The sequence below is a fragment of the Melospiza melodia genome, chromosome 13 (genome assembly GCF_035770615.1).
Source record: "Melospiza melodia melodia isolate bMelMel2 chromosome 13, bMelMel2.pri, whole genome shotgun sequence".
NCBI lineage: Eukaryota > Metazoa > Chordata > Aves > Passeriformes > Passerellidae > Melospiza > Melospiza melodia.
In genome coordinates, this window is record NC_086206.1 from 22,067,282 (window position 1) to 22,080,337 (window position 13,056).

A 13,056-nucleotide genomic window follows, 5' to 3' on the forward strand; every position below is an offset into this window, starting at 1 on the left:
TAAATCTGTGATGTAGTGAAGTCTGCTGGCTCCCAAGCACCTGTGATTACATTCTAGGAAAATAATAGGTAAATGATGAAGCTTTATCTTTTTGTGATCAGTTTTATGCTTCTTTTTATACTTATTTTTAATTAAAGGGACAATCTACTTGCCCAAACAGATGTAATCGGCTTTTTTTGTTTGGAATTGTAACTGAAGTGTTGCCATAAGCATCTTTGGTTATTTTAATTATGAAAATACAGTCTTTGATTTGGAATTGCTGCTTTAGAGACACGGATAAAGATACCTGCACTGCCTGTAGGGTAGAGATTGGTGCTAAGGGGTCATGTTTTCTGCTGCCAAAATAAGGCTTTTTCATCCTTCTCCAATGGAAGGTTCTGATGAGGCCTCAAAATGGAGATGGGTTTGTTTTGGTTTGGTTTTCCCTGAGTGGCTTCTCAGGCTTCCTCATTTTTATTTTTACTGAAAATATTTTGTCCAGTTGTCATCCTTCCTGGTGTCATTAGTCAGTTTTTCCTGTTGATACAGAAATAATTACCAGCCATTTCAAAGGGGATCTCAGTGCTGTCCCCAGTTCTCTTATCCTGGGCTTACGATTGTAAACAAATGAGCAGAAAAAAAGATTCTTCCTTGTAGTTGGTCCCCGATGCCTGTATAAAAACTTCCATTTCTTTGTAGGCTTTTCCCTTCCTCTTCCCACCGCCCTGGCAGCTGGAAGTGCCTTCCTGTCATTTCCAGGAGGATCTTCTGGGGATTTCTGTCTGCAGCCTGCCTGCTGCAGTCACCAGATACTCCTGTGTTACACGCTGAGCTTCAGGCAGGCCCTGAGGCTCATTCAGAACTCACCCTCTGCTGCTCTGCATGGGTTTAGGTGTTTGTTCTGCAAGTTCGTGGCCCAAAGGAGCCGTGCTGGAGCCCAGGCTGGACAGGCCAGGCTTGGTGAGGGTCAGCTCAGCTTGGAGAGGTTCCTTCATCATTCCAGAGGGTCTTCTGGTGAGACAACATTGCTGGGAAATGCCAGAGATAAAGATTTTTCTTACTGTTTCCATTTGATGGAAACATTTTAGGTGTGTTCTCTCTAAATTGAGTTGGAATATTCCAGTTGTACAGAGTCATGTGTGTTGAGGGCCTTCCTGATCTGTGAGCTCCCTTAGAATTCCACATTTGTATTGGTGTTCATGTCTAGTTCTTATCTTTTTCCTACATAGTATGCTTTCAGTCTTCATGAATTTCACATCTAGTTCCCATCTTTTTTCTAAATTCATTTTCAGTCTTCATGGATTTCATGCAGTCAGTGCGCCCAATTTTCTGGAACTGCTCAATCAAACAAAAACTGTTTCATCATTCGTGAGGTTTTTTTCTTACAGCAATTTCTTGCATTAAATGGCTGCTGTTATTAGATCAGAAAGACTTGGGAACTACTTTGTGGCAGGAGAATTCCGTGTTCCATAAGGAATAATGGAAAACCAAGGTTGTGAGGGACAAGATGAGTCCTATTGTGCCAAGGCTTGGGCACCTCCTCCTGTTGCAGCATCTTGAGGGCCAAGAGCAGTTCTTGACTTCTTAGGGAAAACCCACCCCTGTATCTAAAAGATCAAACTGTTTCAGTCTGTTTGTTGAATGGAGGTGTTCTTGGCCAAACCCACTGATCCAACAGCTCCTGTAGGGGAGGTGCTGAGGGCAGGCAGGGCTTGGAGAGAGCAGCTGTGGGTCCCAGAGTTCTGCTGGCTTGGAATCAGCCCTTACACTGAGTGGGAAGGATCTGAGATCCATGGAATTGGTGTGTGTGAGCCACTAACAAACAAAAGTCCTCCTTAGATACCTAAACTTGAGTGTTAATTGAATTATGGGAGTCATAACAAATCCATTGATTGATGTATTTACCCAAAGTATAATAATACACTGCTTGGGTCAGCATGGGAATGTAAAGGGGAATTTACACTGTTGGGCTTAATGTAAATTAAATTAACCTACCTATCTTGAATCTGAGTGTGTTTAATAACTGGTGAATTGGATTGCTTTATGATATTTGCTGGGATGCTAGTTTTTTTCTCTATTAATACACTTAACTTGCATTCTAGCTTCGCCATTCAGAGACAGGCATCGAGTGGTGGGTTGTGTGACAGTGTCTGTCAATAGTGAAGACAAATAGTGCCAGAGACACTTAACCCATCCAATCTCACCCAGGGTATAGGTCGGTCTTGTTTTCAGACTTCTTCATAAGTCTCTTTTCTTTCTTTCTTTTTTGTTTTTTTTTTTTTAATTTTTAAATTTTTTTTTTTGTTTATTTCTGAATAGTGGATTGATACTGATTTGAAACTAAACTTTTTGGAAAAGTTTTTGACATGACATCAGTAATACAAGAAGAAGAAAAGTAGAACCCCAAGTTTGGCATGTGAGGTGTTGAAAGCAGGTTTGCAGCCACTTTGTAAGTTCTGGGTTTTACCTTTGAAACCTTTGACAACACAAAGGTTGATGGTGGAAATTCTGCAGTTTCCTTCTGGGTCGGTCCTGAAATTGTTCTTCTGTGTCCAGGGGTTCAAATAAACCAATTAACATAAAAAAATCTTACCAAGGACATGACATGTTAGATAAATCAACACATTTAATCAAAGTTATACTTCACATATTAAGCTTATACACCACTTAATCCTCACCCTGTGGGTGAGTTTTTATTTTTGACACTTGTTTTCTGCACAGAACGTAGAGGATACCCTGGAATGCAGGGGAAGTTCAGAAGAAAGAAATTAGCTCTTTAATGGCTTTTTGTTTGTCCTGGCTGTCCATGCACAGGTGACTGGAAAACTTGTGAAACCAAAAATATCTGCAGTTTATTTGTTTATATAATCTTAAGATTTCCAGTCTGGGAAATGACTTGCTTTTGCAATTAAAAAGCAAAGTCATCAGGACACTGTTTCTGTTTGAGGACTTGGTAATCCTTGTTGTGTTTAAGGGTATTTGAAAAGAGTGAACAAGGATTTCAGGACTGGCTCCACAGAGGTGTTACCTAAAAAGACTCCCTTAATGCCAAGTAGTGATTTTTTTTTTCTCTCTCCTGCCTTTCCAAACCTTTTTTTAGAGGCTGAATGCCTTGTTTGACTTCACAGGAGAATAGGATATAGAAAATATGTCATTGCCTTGGTTGCTAATGCAGGAGGTAATAAATTTTCTTTGGTTTTTTGGTACTGAAAAGAAAAAGCCTGCCCTGGTTTACTCACAGGGACACTCTTTTCTATGTGCTCCCTTACTTTTAGTCCTTGTGCTGGACTGATTGGTACAATTCTGCCTCTTTTAGGGGAGAAAAACTTGTAGCACAGGCAACAAAATCTGAATTACTTCTTCCAGCTCCCTTTGATGTCACAGTGATGGCAGTGAAGAGCTTCAGGAGGTTTAGTTTCAACAGTGATCACAGTTGCTCTAATGTGGAATATTCTTTTCTCTTGTTTTTTATTTAAAAAATGAGAAAAAACCCCACCTTGTGATGCTGATGCACATTTCATTTCTATTCCTGAGGCTGCACACTTGCCATGATAAGCTCTTGGCTTCTGTTAGTGTCATTGCTCTGAAAGCAAGTTTGATTTTGAGACTGTGTTAAATGAAATATATTCAGTCTTCTATTTCAAAATGTACCTACTCACTTAAAAATACATCTATGTATTTGTCATTGCACGCACTGTTAAATTGCAAAGTATAAATTGCAAACCATGAGCCACCTGTGCCCATTAACCTGTGTCTAAAGAAAGTAAAATAAAAGGACTGCTCAAAGCTGGGGAAGGTGTGTGTGCTCTCACCTTGTAAAGCAACACAAGTTAAAATTACCGAATTACTTGTTTTCCAAAATGCAGCATGTTCATCCAAGAAATCTCTGTTGGTGTCAGATACAAATGTCACTGGCTTTGGAATAAAATGATGGACCCAAATGGGAGCCATGTAAAGCACTCTTTATTCATTGCAGTAACGTGGTGAATTCTTATTTGATTGACCCAGTTTATTTATTAGTTCAAAGGAAGATGAGTTGGCTCAAGGCCTGCATACTCTGAGGAAACACAGATTTCACTGTTTCTTACTGTTTTCATAACTTAAAATGTTACTGAAGCAATTACTAATTTTTCTAATTTATGCCTCCAAGAGTTTTTAAATGTGTGTATTTGACTGTTCCAATACAGCCAGTTTATTCAATTTGCTGTAATATTTATCATACTTTATGTATGGATAGTAATGGCATTGATTTATTATATAAGGCTAAAGAGAGGTTTTCTTGCCATTACTGTTGAATTTGGGTTTATTCCAAAATCTAATCTTACCATTGCACAGGGGCATCTCTGGTAAATGGAGGAGAGTGTAACCAATTTATAATGGACAATGTTTATTTACTTTTTAAAAGTATAAAAGCCCACATACATGTATTTATACATATAAGTGCTTTTAACTTATAGAAAAAGAAACGAGGAGAAATTGTTTTGGAGAGCAATAATGATGATATTGCCATAATGATAATATTTCACAATGCTGCACCCTAAAACAGCACTACCATCACCAGCTCTTTTAGCTTTGTGCTGAAAAGCATTTGGTTCAGTGATATATTTATTTTTTTCCCTAGGAAAGTGAGGGAAAAGTGCAGGTTTTGCATTCCTGGCCAGGAGATGCACTGAAGCCCCAGCTGAGCCCAGTGCTTGGTGTCCGTGGCCCACGCAGAGCTGAGCCCGGAGTGTCCAAGGTTTCCTTACACTCCCAGGATTGGTGTGGTTGTGTAAATGTGCCTTTAATCTGTTGGAGGAGGATCCTGCAGCCGAAGCCCTGCTGCCTGTTCCCTGTGTGTTCCATCAGAGATTCCATGGCCGAGTCCCTGTCCCTGCCTCGGGCTCTGCCCCGAGTTCATTTCTGCCTTTCCAGCCCCAGCCCTGCAGCTCCTGTGCTCCAGGGGTCCCTGGGCACACTCACTTCTGCTTCTCTGAGGTATCAATGGTGGATGGAAACCAATCCTCTTTACCAAAACAAACATCCCAAACAGCGACGGGCTGTCTCAACTCAAAGTGGCTGCAAATCAGCTCTAAATATTGTCACTGAAATGAATACCTAGATTTGATAGTTCTTGCCAATCCTATAAATGTTTTTGAAAGAAGCATTGAATTAATGCATGATATAGAAAGGAGAAATTTGCCTTTAAATTGGAATGCAAAGTGACTGAATTCTCCAGTTTCAGCCACTGTATTTGCCAAAGAACAAGCTGGGAAATGGAACTGGTATCATTCAGCTGCTCCTGGTTTACTGGGAGGCTCAGGGAAGGCAGAGTAGTTTATTGATAAACTAATGACCTCTAAATTTGACAATCTGAAGTGGTGTAAGTTTGCTTTTACATTCATTTAGGACAGGAAAGCTGTAGGAAGCGGTAGTGGTTTAAAAACTCTCTATTATCAGTCATTGATACTCCCAGTAATTCCCAGTGTAGGCAAGTTGGCTGAGTTTTACTGTTAATTAAATGTATGTATCATGACTGAATATGCTTCATTCTGTTACTTTTAAATAACTAAAACAGTATAGACTATACAGTATAGACTAACAGTCCAGCAGTCTCTAAATCTTTTAATTAGAAAGAAAGACTGTTGTAATATTTTGGATTTTAAAAAAATCCCAAGCAGCAAAAAGGAAATGTTCCTCTTAGTAACTGAGATTACCTGTATGACAGCAGTAAGTAGCTCAACAAACATATTGGATTATTATGTATATATTTAATGCACAATTTGTTTCCAAAATTAGGTTATTTCAGTGCTTCTGGTTTATCAGGTGTGGGTGGCAGTGCAGAAATACAGAAAACAGGGTCTCCCCACAGAAAGCTAAAATCTGACTATAAAATTCAGTTATTCCTCAGTGAGCTACAGCTGATTGAAATAAATACAAATGTTTGAATGGCCTGCTTCCTCTGGGATATTTAACTTAGGTATGCCATTGATTTGTCCTTTAAAATTCTTCAATGGTGTTCTCCAGAAATCTTCAGGGGTTTGGTGTAATAATTTTCATGTTTCTAAACCAAATTGAGCACTGGGACCTCTGCAGAAGTTGTAGTCACAGTGTTGGACATCTCCTGTTTAATGTGAATTTTTCAGAGGTCTGTCCCAAGCCATCTCTGTGGAAGGGACCAATAAAGTCTGAGAGAAATTGGTCCCAGTGACTGAAGAAGTCAAATTACAGAAATTCCCAGTCCTTGGACCAGCGTGTCTCCAACACAGATATTTCATCCCTGTTCTGAACCTTCAAAATCAACAGCTCGCTCGTAGTGACTGATACCAGTTCCATTTTGCCTACCAACTCAGTTGATTTTATATTTTATTTCTCATTTATGATGGAATAATCAGCAGCTCTTTTTCTCATTTATTTTCTCATATTTTTATTCCAGGATTTGCCTCTGAAGCAGGGAGTGTCTGCATTAAAAATGACCTGTAGTTCTCTGCTTCATAGGTTAGAAACTTATTTTAATATTTTGTGGCTAAGCACAGTCCCATCTTTTTCAAAAACAAAAAATTAAAAATTTCCAACAATAAATTGTTTAATTGGCGTTGAATGTGGATTATAAGCACTTTGCTTTGGGGCTATTTTAGACGAAATGGCTTCTACACCAATAATTAGTCCAGCTGAGGCAATGAAAGCTCTGTTTACTCGCAGCCATTTGTACAAATTAACGTTAAGTCGTAAAGAAAAATTCGATTCCGGTGGATCGTGCTAAGACTCGTTTGGACATTTCCAAAGCATTGGCCAGGCTGTGTTGCTTTAAGCACTTCCATTCCAAAACCGAACCAAATTCCAAACATTTCTTGGGGGAAAGCAATCGGTTCCTAAATCACCTTGATCTCACTGGGACTGCTATAGCCAGCGCACGCCGCGCCACGGGTCCTGTATTTACTTGTGAATTGTACACCGCAGATGCTTCTTCAGCTCCCTCCTCTTCCTCCATGGGCGGTGCTTGCAGCTCCTTTACCACCTCTTCCAGCCCTACCATTTACTCTACCTCAGTCACCGACAGCAAGGCTATGCAAGTGGAGAGCTGCTCCGCGGCCGTGGGGGTAAGTAGCCGAGGGGTAAGTGAGCAGCAGCTTCCCGGTACCGCAGCCCCGCCGCCGGCGGCCACGCCGAAGCGCCACACTGTCCTCTACATCTCGCCACCTCCCGAGGACTTGCTGGACAACAGCCGGATGTCCTGCCAGGATGAGGGCTGTGGATTGGAGTCAGAGCAGAGCTGCAGTATGTGGATGGAGGATTCACCCTCCAACTTCAGTAACATGAGTACCAGTTCCTACAATGATAACACTGAGGTGCCACGTAAATCGCGCAAGCGCAACCCAAAGCAGAGGCCAGGGATCAAACGCCGAGATTGCGAAGAGTCCAACATGGATATCTTTGATGCCGACAGTGCCAAAGCGCCTCACTATGTCCTTTCTCAGCTCAGCACGGACAGCAAAAGCAACTCAAAAGCAGGAAATGGGTTGGTATCTGCTTTTTTTTTTTTTTAATTTTTTTTAAAGAGAAAACATTCTATCTCCATATGTAAACCCAAACTAATAAAAGTGCCCCCCTGCCCTGGCAAATGTTCTGCTTAGGTTCTCACATAAACCCCTCCATTCTCTGCTGTTCCTGTCATGTCCTAGCCCAGGATAAGTTCTTCCTGCCCCCAGGAATTGTGGCTGTCCCTGGATCCCTGGACGTGTCCAAGGCCAGGTTGGACATTAGGGCTTGGAGCAACCTGGGATAGTGGAAATTGTCCCTGCCCATGGCAGAAGGTGGAACTAGATCTCTTGAAGGTCCCTTTCAACACAAACCACTCCATGATTCTGTGATAAGTTCTCATTAGACTTGTTAATCTTTATTTAGAAGATAAAGCTAAACTCTCCTGCAGCAATTAAATGCAGCGCTGATGAGCTCATCTGTTCTTTAAGTGAAATTCCCTAAAGGCCACACAATTCCATTTATAAAATGGCAATGAAAATGTATTTAAAAAGAAAGACAGGAGTTGGTGCACCCTGAATGTTTTTTTGCAGGATTTTATGTGAGGATTTCAGTCTGTACACTTCACCTGCTGCTCTATTTGTCAAATAGAGATAGGGATGGGAGTAGAAGCTAATGGTTAATGTCTCATTAGGATTTCTCATCATTTAAATTATCACTTGCTTTACTTTTTTATGAAATGTTAAGACAATATGGTGAACCAGTTTTTGGTTTTTCCATGTGAATTCACTACTGTATTTGATTTTTTCAGAAATAAATCTCTAATGCTGTTTCTCTCTGTGCTTCTGGGTCGTGTGCGTGTGTCTGCCTGGGCACACCTGGGTGGTGGCCCCTCATCTCCCACTTCACACTGTTCACTAAATGCATTCCAGTAGCTGCTCAAAGAGGACAGTTCCATCAGTTTGCAAGAGTGTGTTGATGCATTTCTTTTTTTATTTTATTTTTTTAACTTGCTGCTTCTTTAGTACCTTTAAAGGGGTCAAATGGATAGATTTGGCTCTTTTATTTTGGGCTTTTTTGGGGGCAGGAGTGCATTTTGGTTTCACTTTTATGTCTGTGCTTGCAGTACGTTCTGACGTTCATCACAGCAACGGTGAATATTAAAATTTGACTGATGGCAAAGATGATGAACTTCTCATATCCCAAAGGGAAAGAGCCTGGAGTCTGTATTCCCAGGGTCAGTGCAGTTCCATACTTAAAATTTCACTGTGAAAAGCAGTTCTGAGAACATGTCCTGAGTGTGCTGCTGCTTCCTGGGCATGGTGGCCTCTGGCCTCGGGGTTTTCACCAGCCAAAATCAATGGTCATGAAGTGAAATATTAGTACCCGGTAGACCCTGGGCAGCTTGGGATGAGGAAGGTGCCTCCCCCAACTCCAAGGGACCAGGCTGGTCCTTACAGAAGGAAAAGCTTGATGGAAAGACAAGAGCTGTGCCACTGTAAGCGTGATCTCAGGGAGGTTTTGTAAACCATGAAAATATATGTGAGATCTTGGTCTGAAAACAGAATAAGATTCCCCAAAACCACTGGGCTGACCAGGGAAATCCGTGGGTTCTGTGAGTGCACAGGGGAAGAAGGTGGAATATTTTTCCTTATGTGTCTCGGGCCAAACTGAAACTGCAGGAAAACTCCCAAGTAACAGAACTGTCATTGGAAATAAACCTGTGGGGTAAGAAGTGGCCAAGGTCTTAGAAAACTTAATTTTGCTGTTGGAATATGGAGACTTGGCCGTACAAATCTGGGTCACCGTAGTGACTGGAGTTTTTAAAGCTTCCCAGCCTGGTGGAGTTCAGCCAAGGGAGTTCATTTACTTTTGGCTTAAAGAAAAGAGCAAGGAAAACTCCTGTGCTCCGTGGTGAATGGAAATGGCATTTGCCCCTAAAGAGACAGTTGTTGTCAAAAGCCAGGAAGAGAAAGAATATATTCCTGTGGAAACTTGGAATTTGTGAGAGCCTTTTTAGAAGGGGATGAATTGGTGGTGATTCAGGGCAGACTCAGGTTTCCGTGGTCTCACTTTCACTTTCAGGTCTGCCCTGAGAACAGGACCAGGCCAAAGTCAGGAGATCTGTTTGGGCATTTGCCACTTACATTTATTCCTTTTAAGAGATAGAAGTGCTAGATTAGATGACATTTTGTCTGGTAACTATCATGTGTGCATATGAAATGTACAAGTGTGAATACTTGCTGTATGAATAAACTGAATTAAAATGAATTCATTAATTGAAAGGATGTTTTAAGTGATTCATCCTGTATTTTGAGGAGAAAGACCACTTAGAAGTTCTGGTGAAGGGTTTAAATTGCCTCCAGGTTTGGCTAGTTGTCTGAAAATAATGATTACGTTTCTAGAGAAAAGACCAAAATAATTGTGAGGAGCATCTCTCTGCATAAATATGATCATGATAAAGTATGAATATGCTGACAGTTAAGGTAGTTGGGATTTAAGGGTATAGTTCTGGACAGGTCGGTGTTAATGTCACTGCTGAAACGTGGCACTGAGAGTGGTAAAGGTGAATTTCATTTTGATGGCCAGCTCTCCAACATCTTCCTTCAAAATTCACCTATATCCCAGTCTGCCCAGTGACTACACTGAGCAGAGTAATCAGGACTGCTTGGCAGGAAGATAGTTTTCTTGTAAGATGGTATTAACGTTATTTTGCAGGGTTTTATGCTAGTGTTTATCTAGTTCCTGCCTCTGCTGGGTACTGGTTGAGGATAAGTATTGGAGGCAGCCAGGGCTGTGGCTGGGCTGTCCACAGTGAAGTGCTTGACCTTCATGGACAGAAAATGGGAATGGAAGTCATCCAAAGCACCAACGCTCTCTGTTTTAACCCCTTTTTATGTGTGGTGAAAGGTTTTGGAAGGCTTAATGAGAATAGGAGTGTGACAAATAGGATGTGTTGCATTAGGCAGAGAGTGATGGTTTTAGACTAAAAGAGGGTTGATTTAGTGTAGGTCAAAGGAGGAAGTTTTTTACAAGGAGGATGGGAGGCCCTGGCACAGGTGCCCAGAGCACCAGGGCCAGGCTGGACAGGGCTTGGAGCAGCCTGGGGCAGTGGGAGGTGTCCCTGCCATGGCAGCGTGGCACTGGATGATCTCTAAAGGTCTCTCCCAACCCACACCGTGTGATGATTCCATGGCTTTAGGACTGTGGGGGCAAAGTGCCTGAGCTTTCTTGGGCAGGAAAAGGGGCAGGGCTGGAGTGAGGGGCTCCTGGTGTGCACAGCCAGAGCTCTAGGAAGGGGCTGCATCGTGTTTGTCAGCTGGTAGGTGAGAAGGTCAGGGAGAGCCTCATGCAGTGGCAAAGCTCCCAGGGAACAATTTTGAAAAAAACGTTTTCACCCTTTTTGAGAAGGAAAAAAATCCTGGATAGATTACTTCAGTAACTTGCACGTTGAAACAGGATTTGTTTTTTAAGCAATCCACACTTGTTATTTAAAACTGCTTTCTTCCCAGGCATTAGCTGTTAGAAACCGTCTTTTGCTAGGAGGAAAGAATATGACATTTGCATGAATCATGGAGCCCTTTCCCTGCCTGCATCATGTACTGTGGCAAATTCACATTTCCTAGTGGGAAAGGAGTTTCATGGTCTTCAGGTTCATTACCAAATCCTGGTCTGAGCAGGATCAAGGGTTATTTCCCATTGTGCTCTAAAGGGAATACAACATGTGCTGCTAGACTTGGGAGGGCTCCTTCATCCTGGTTTTAATTATGGAACTGAGAACAAGCCACTACATCCTATGAAACCCACCTGGAAAGAAAGGCCTTGTGCATACACTGATTTAACATTGGTGCAATTATGCCAGAGCATTAACAATAACTAATTGGGTTTTGGCATGAACTGGTCACTCTGTTTAGACAGCAGTCGGAGCTGGAGTTTGCATGGATGTACAGGTTGAGGTGGAGACAGGCATGAGGCTATTTTCCTGTTTAAAGAAGTATCATTTAACCTTAAATCCATCCAGTGTGTGTGTACGTGTGTGTTTGTCACAGCAGCAAAGCAGCTTGCTCAGGCTGTGTCATAGACTCTGAAAAAGCAGGTTATGAACCTCCTTCTGTTTGTTAACATCGTTTAATGCTAATTGCTTTTCCCTTCCTTTATGTTTGCTCTCTGAAAAGCAGTTCCCACGTGCTCTGGATGGAGGAGGCAGGGAAGCACTGTTCCTCTTCCTCCTGCAGGTCTCCTCTGGCAGAAAGAGAATTCCAAAGTTTGCTCCCAACTATAAATCTTCCAGCAGTTAATACGCACTCTTTGCCTTTGTAGCTTTGCTGTGATTTGGAGTGTTTTTACCGGGGAGCTGCTTCTCACGTCTTCTTGATGGTGTGTTTTGACTTCTCAGAGCATCAGAGAACCAGAAGGGAGCTGGAGGGAAGAAGACCCCCATGTTGTGTGGTCAGTACCCGACCAAGAGTGAGGGGAAGGAGCTGAAGATCATGGTGCAGCCGGAGACCCAGCACAGGGCTCGGTACCTGACCGAGGGCAGCCGGGGCTCCGTCAAGGACCGGACACAGCAGGGCTTTCCCACCGTCAAGGTAGGCTGGCCAGGGGCACTGCCTGCCCAGGGCAGGCTCTGCAGTGCTCAGGGGCAGGCTTGACTGCAGGGCTGCACAGGGTCTCTTCTTGCAGCTCACGAGTCCTGCTGGCATCACAGAGTTACAGCAGGAGGGAAGCTGCATGGCAAGGCAGGGATTTAAAATCTGGGATGCACGTCCTGTTAGGCTGCAGTTCCATGGACTGGGTGAATGCAGAGACATTCCATACCTACAAAAGTGAGATAGTGAAATGCTCTGGCTGTTTGATGGCTGGTGACAGTGGGCCATCATTGTCCAGTGGTAGTAAAGACATAAAAACAGTTTTCATTAAAAAATAAATTGTAAAGGGGATGTTTGGGTTTTGTTGTTTTTTTTTGATTGGGATTTTTTTTTCAATTGCTTGGTGTTTTTTGCTCTTGTTGTTAATTCAGCAGTGTCTGAGTTGCTGTGTACTGTGACTTTCAAGTGAGTCATGGAGATCTCACTGAGGTGTGTTTTACAGTCCGTACTGCTCAGTGTGTTTAGCGTGGTACAGGTGGAGGTAGATGTGGATTAGAACTGGAGAATGGGGGCAAGGAATGAGGCAGCATTTATGTGCACACTTGACAGTTGCAGCCTGTTTACTCTATGGACTTTGATGCTTAAAATTCAGGTGCTGGAGGCCTCTTGCTCTGAGGAGAAGCACAAGAAGATTACAAGGAGATCTTTGACATTTCTGCTCAGGAAGGACTGAGGCTGTCCCTTCAGGGATTACACATGAATGCACAGAGTGGGAATTTCCAAGTCTTGTTTCTTTCCCGTGTAGCCCGGGGAAAGCAGTTGGAGAACTTGAGGGCTTGGGAAGGTTTCCTGATGGAAATGGTAGAGAGGCTTACCAGGAGCAAGGCTGGGCTTGACTTAAGGTGGCAAACAGAAGAACTGATGTTAAATATCCTCCCACAAGTGATTATGAGAGTCACCACGCCAGCACCACACTGGCAGCGTGGCACATGGCACACTGGGCATACTGGGAGGAGTGTGGCGAGCAGGT

The 13,056-nt window shown here is 42.6% G+C and overlaps 1 protein-coding gene across 5 annotated transcripts in view; it reads left to right on the forward strand.

Annotated features, from left to right (window-relative positions):
- NFAT5 (nuclear factor of activated T cells 5) overlaps positions 1-13,056 on the forward strand; it is a 54,847-nt gene that overhangs the window by 21,947 nt on the left and 19,844 nt on the right. For 3 of the 5 annotated variants that reach the window (XM_063168245.1, XM_063168247.1, XM_063168246.1), the window contains exons 3-4: positions 6,919-7,477; positions 11,834-12,026. In XM_063168245.1, coding sequence (XP_063024315.1) covers positions 6,919-7,477; positions 11,834-12,026 — 752 coding nt within the window. Of the gene's footprint in view, positions 1-6,394; positions 6,457-6,918; positions 7,478-8,562; positions 8,675-11,833; positions 12,027-13,056 lie in introns of those variants that run through there. The other 2 variants (XM_063168248.1, XM_063168249.1) reach the window with 2 other exon arrangements.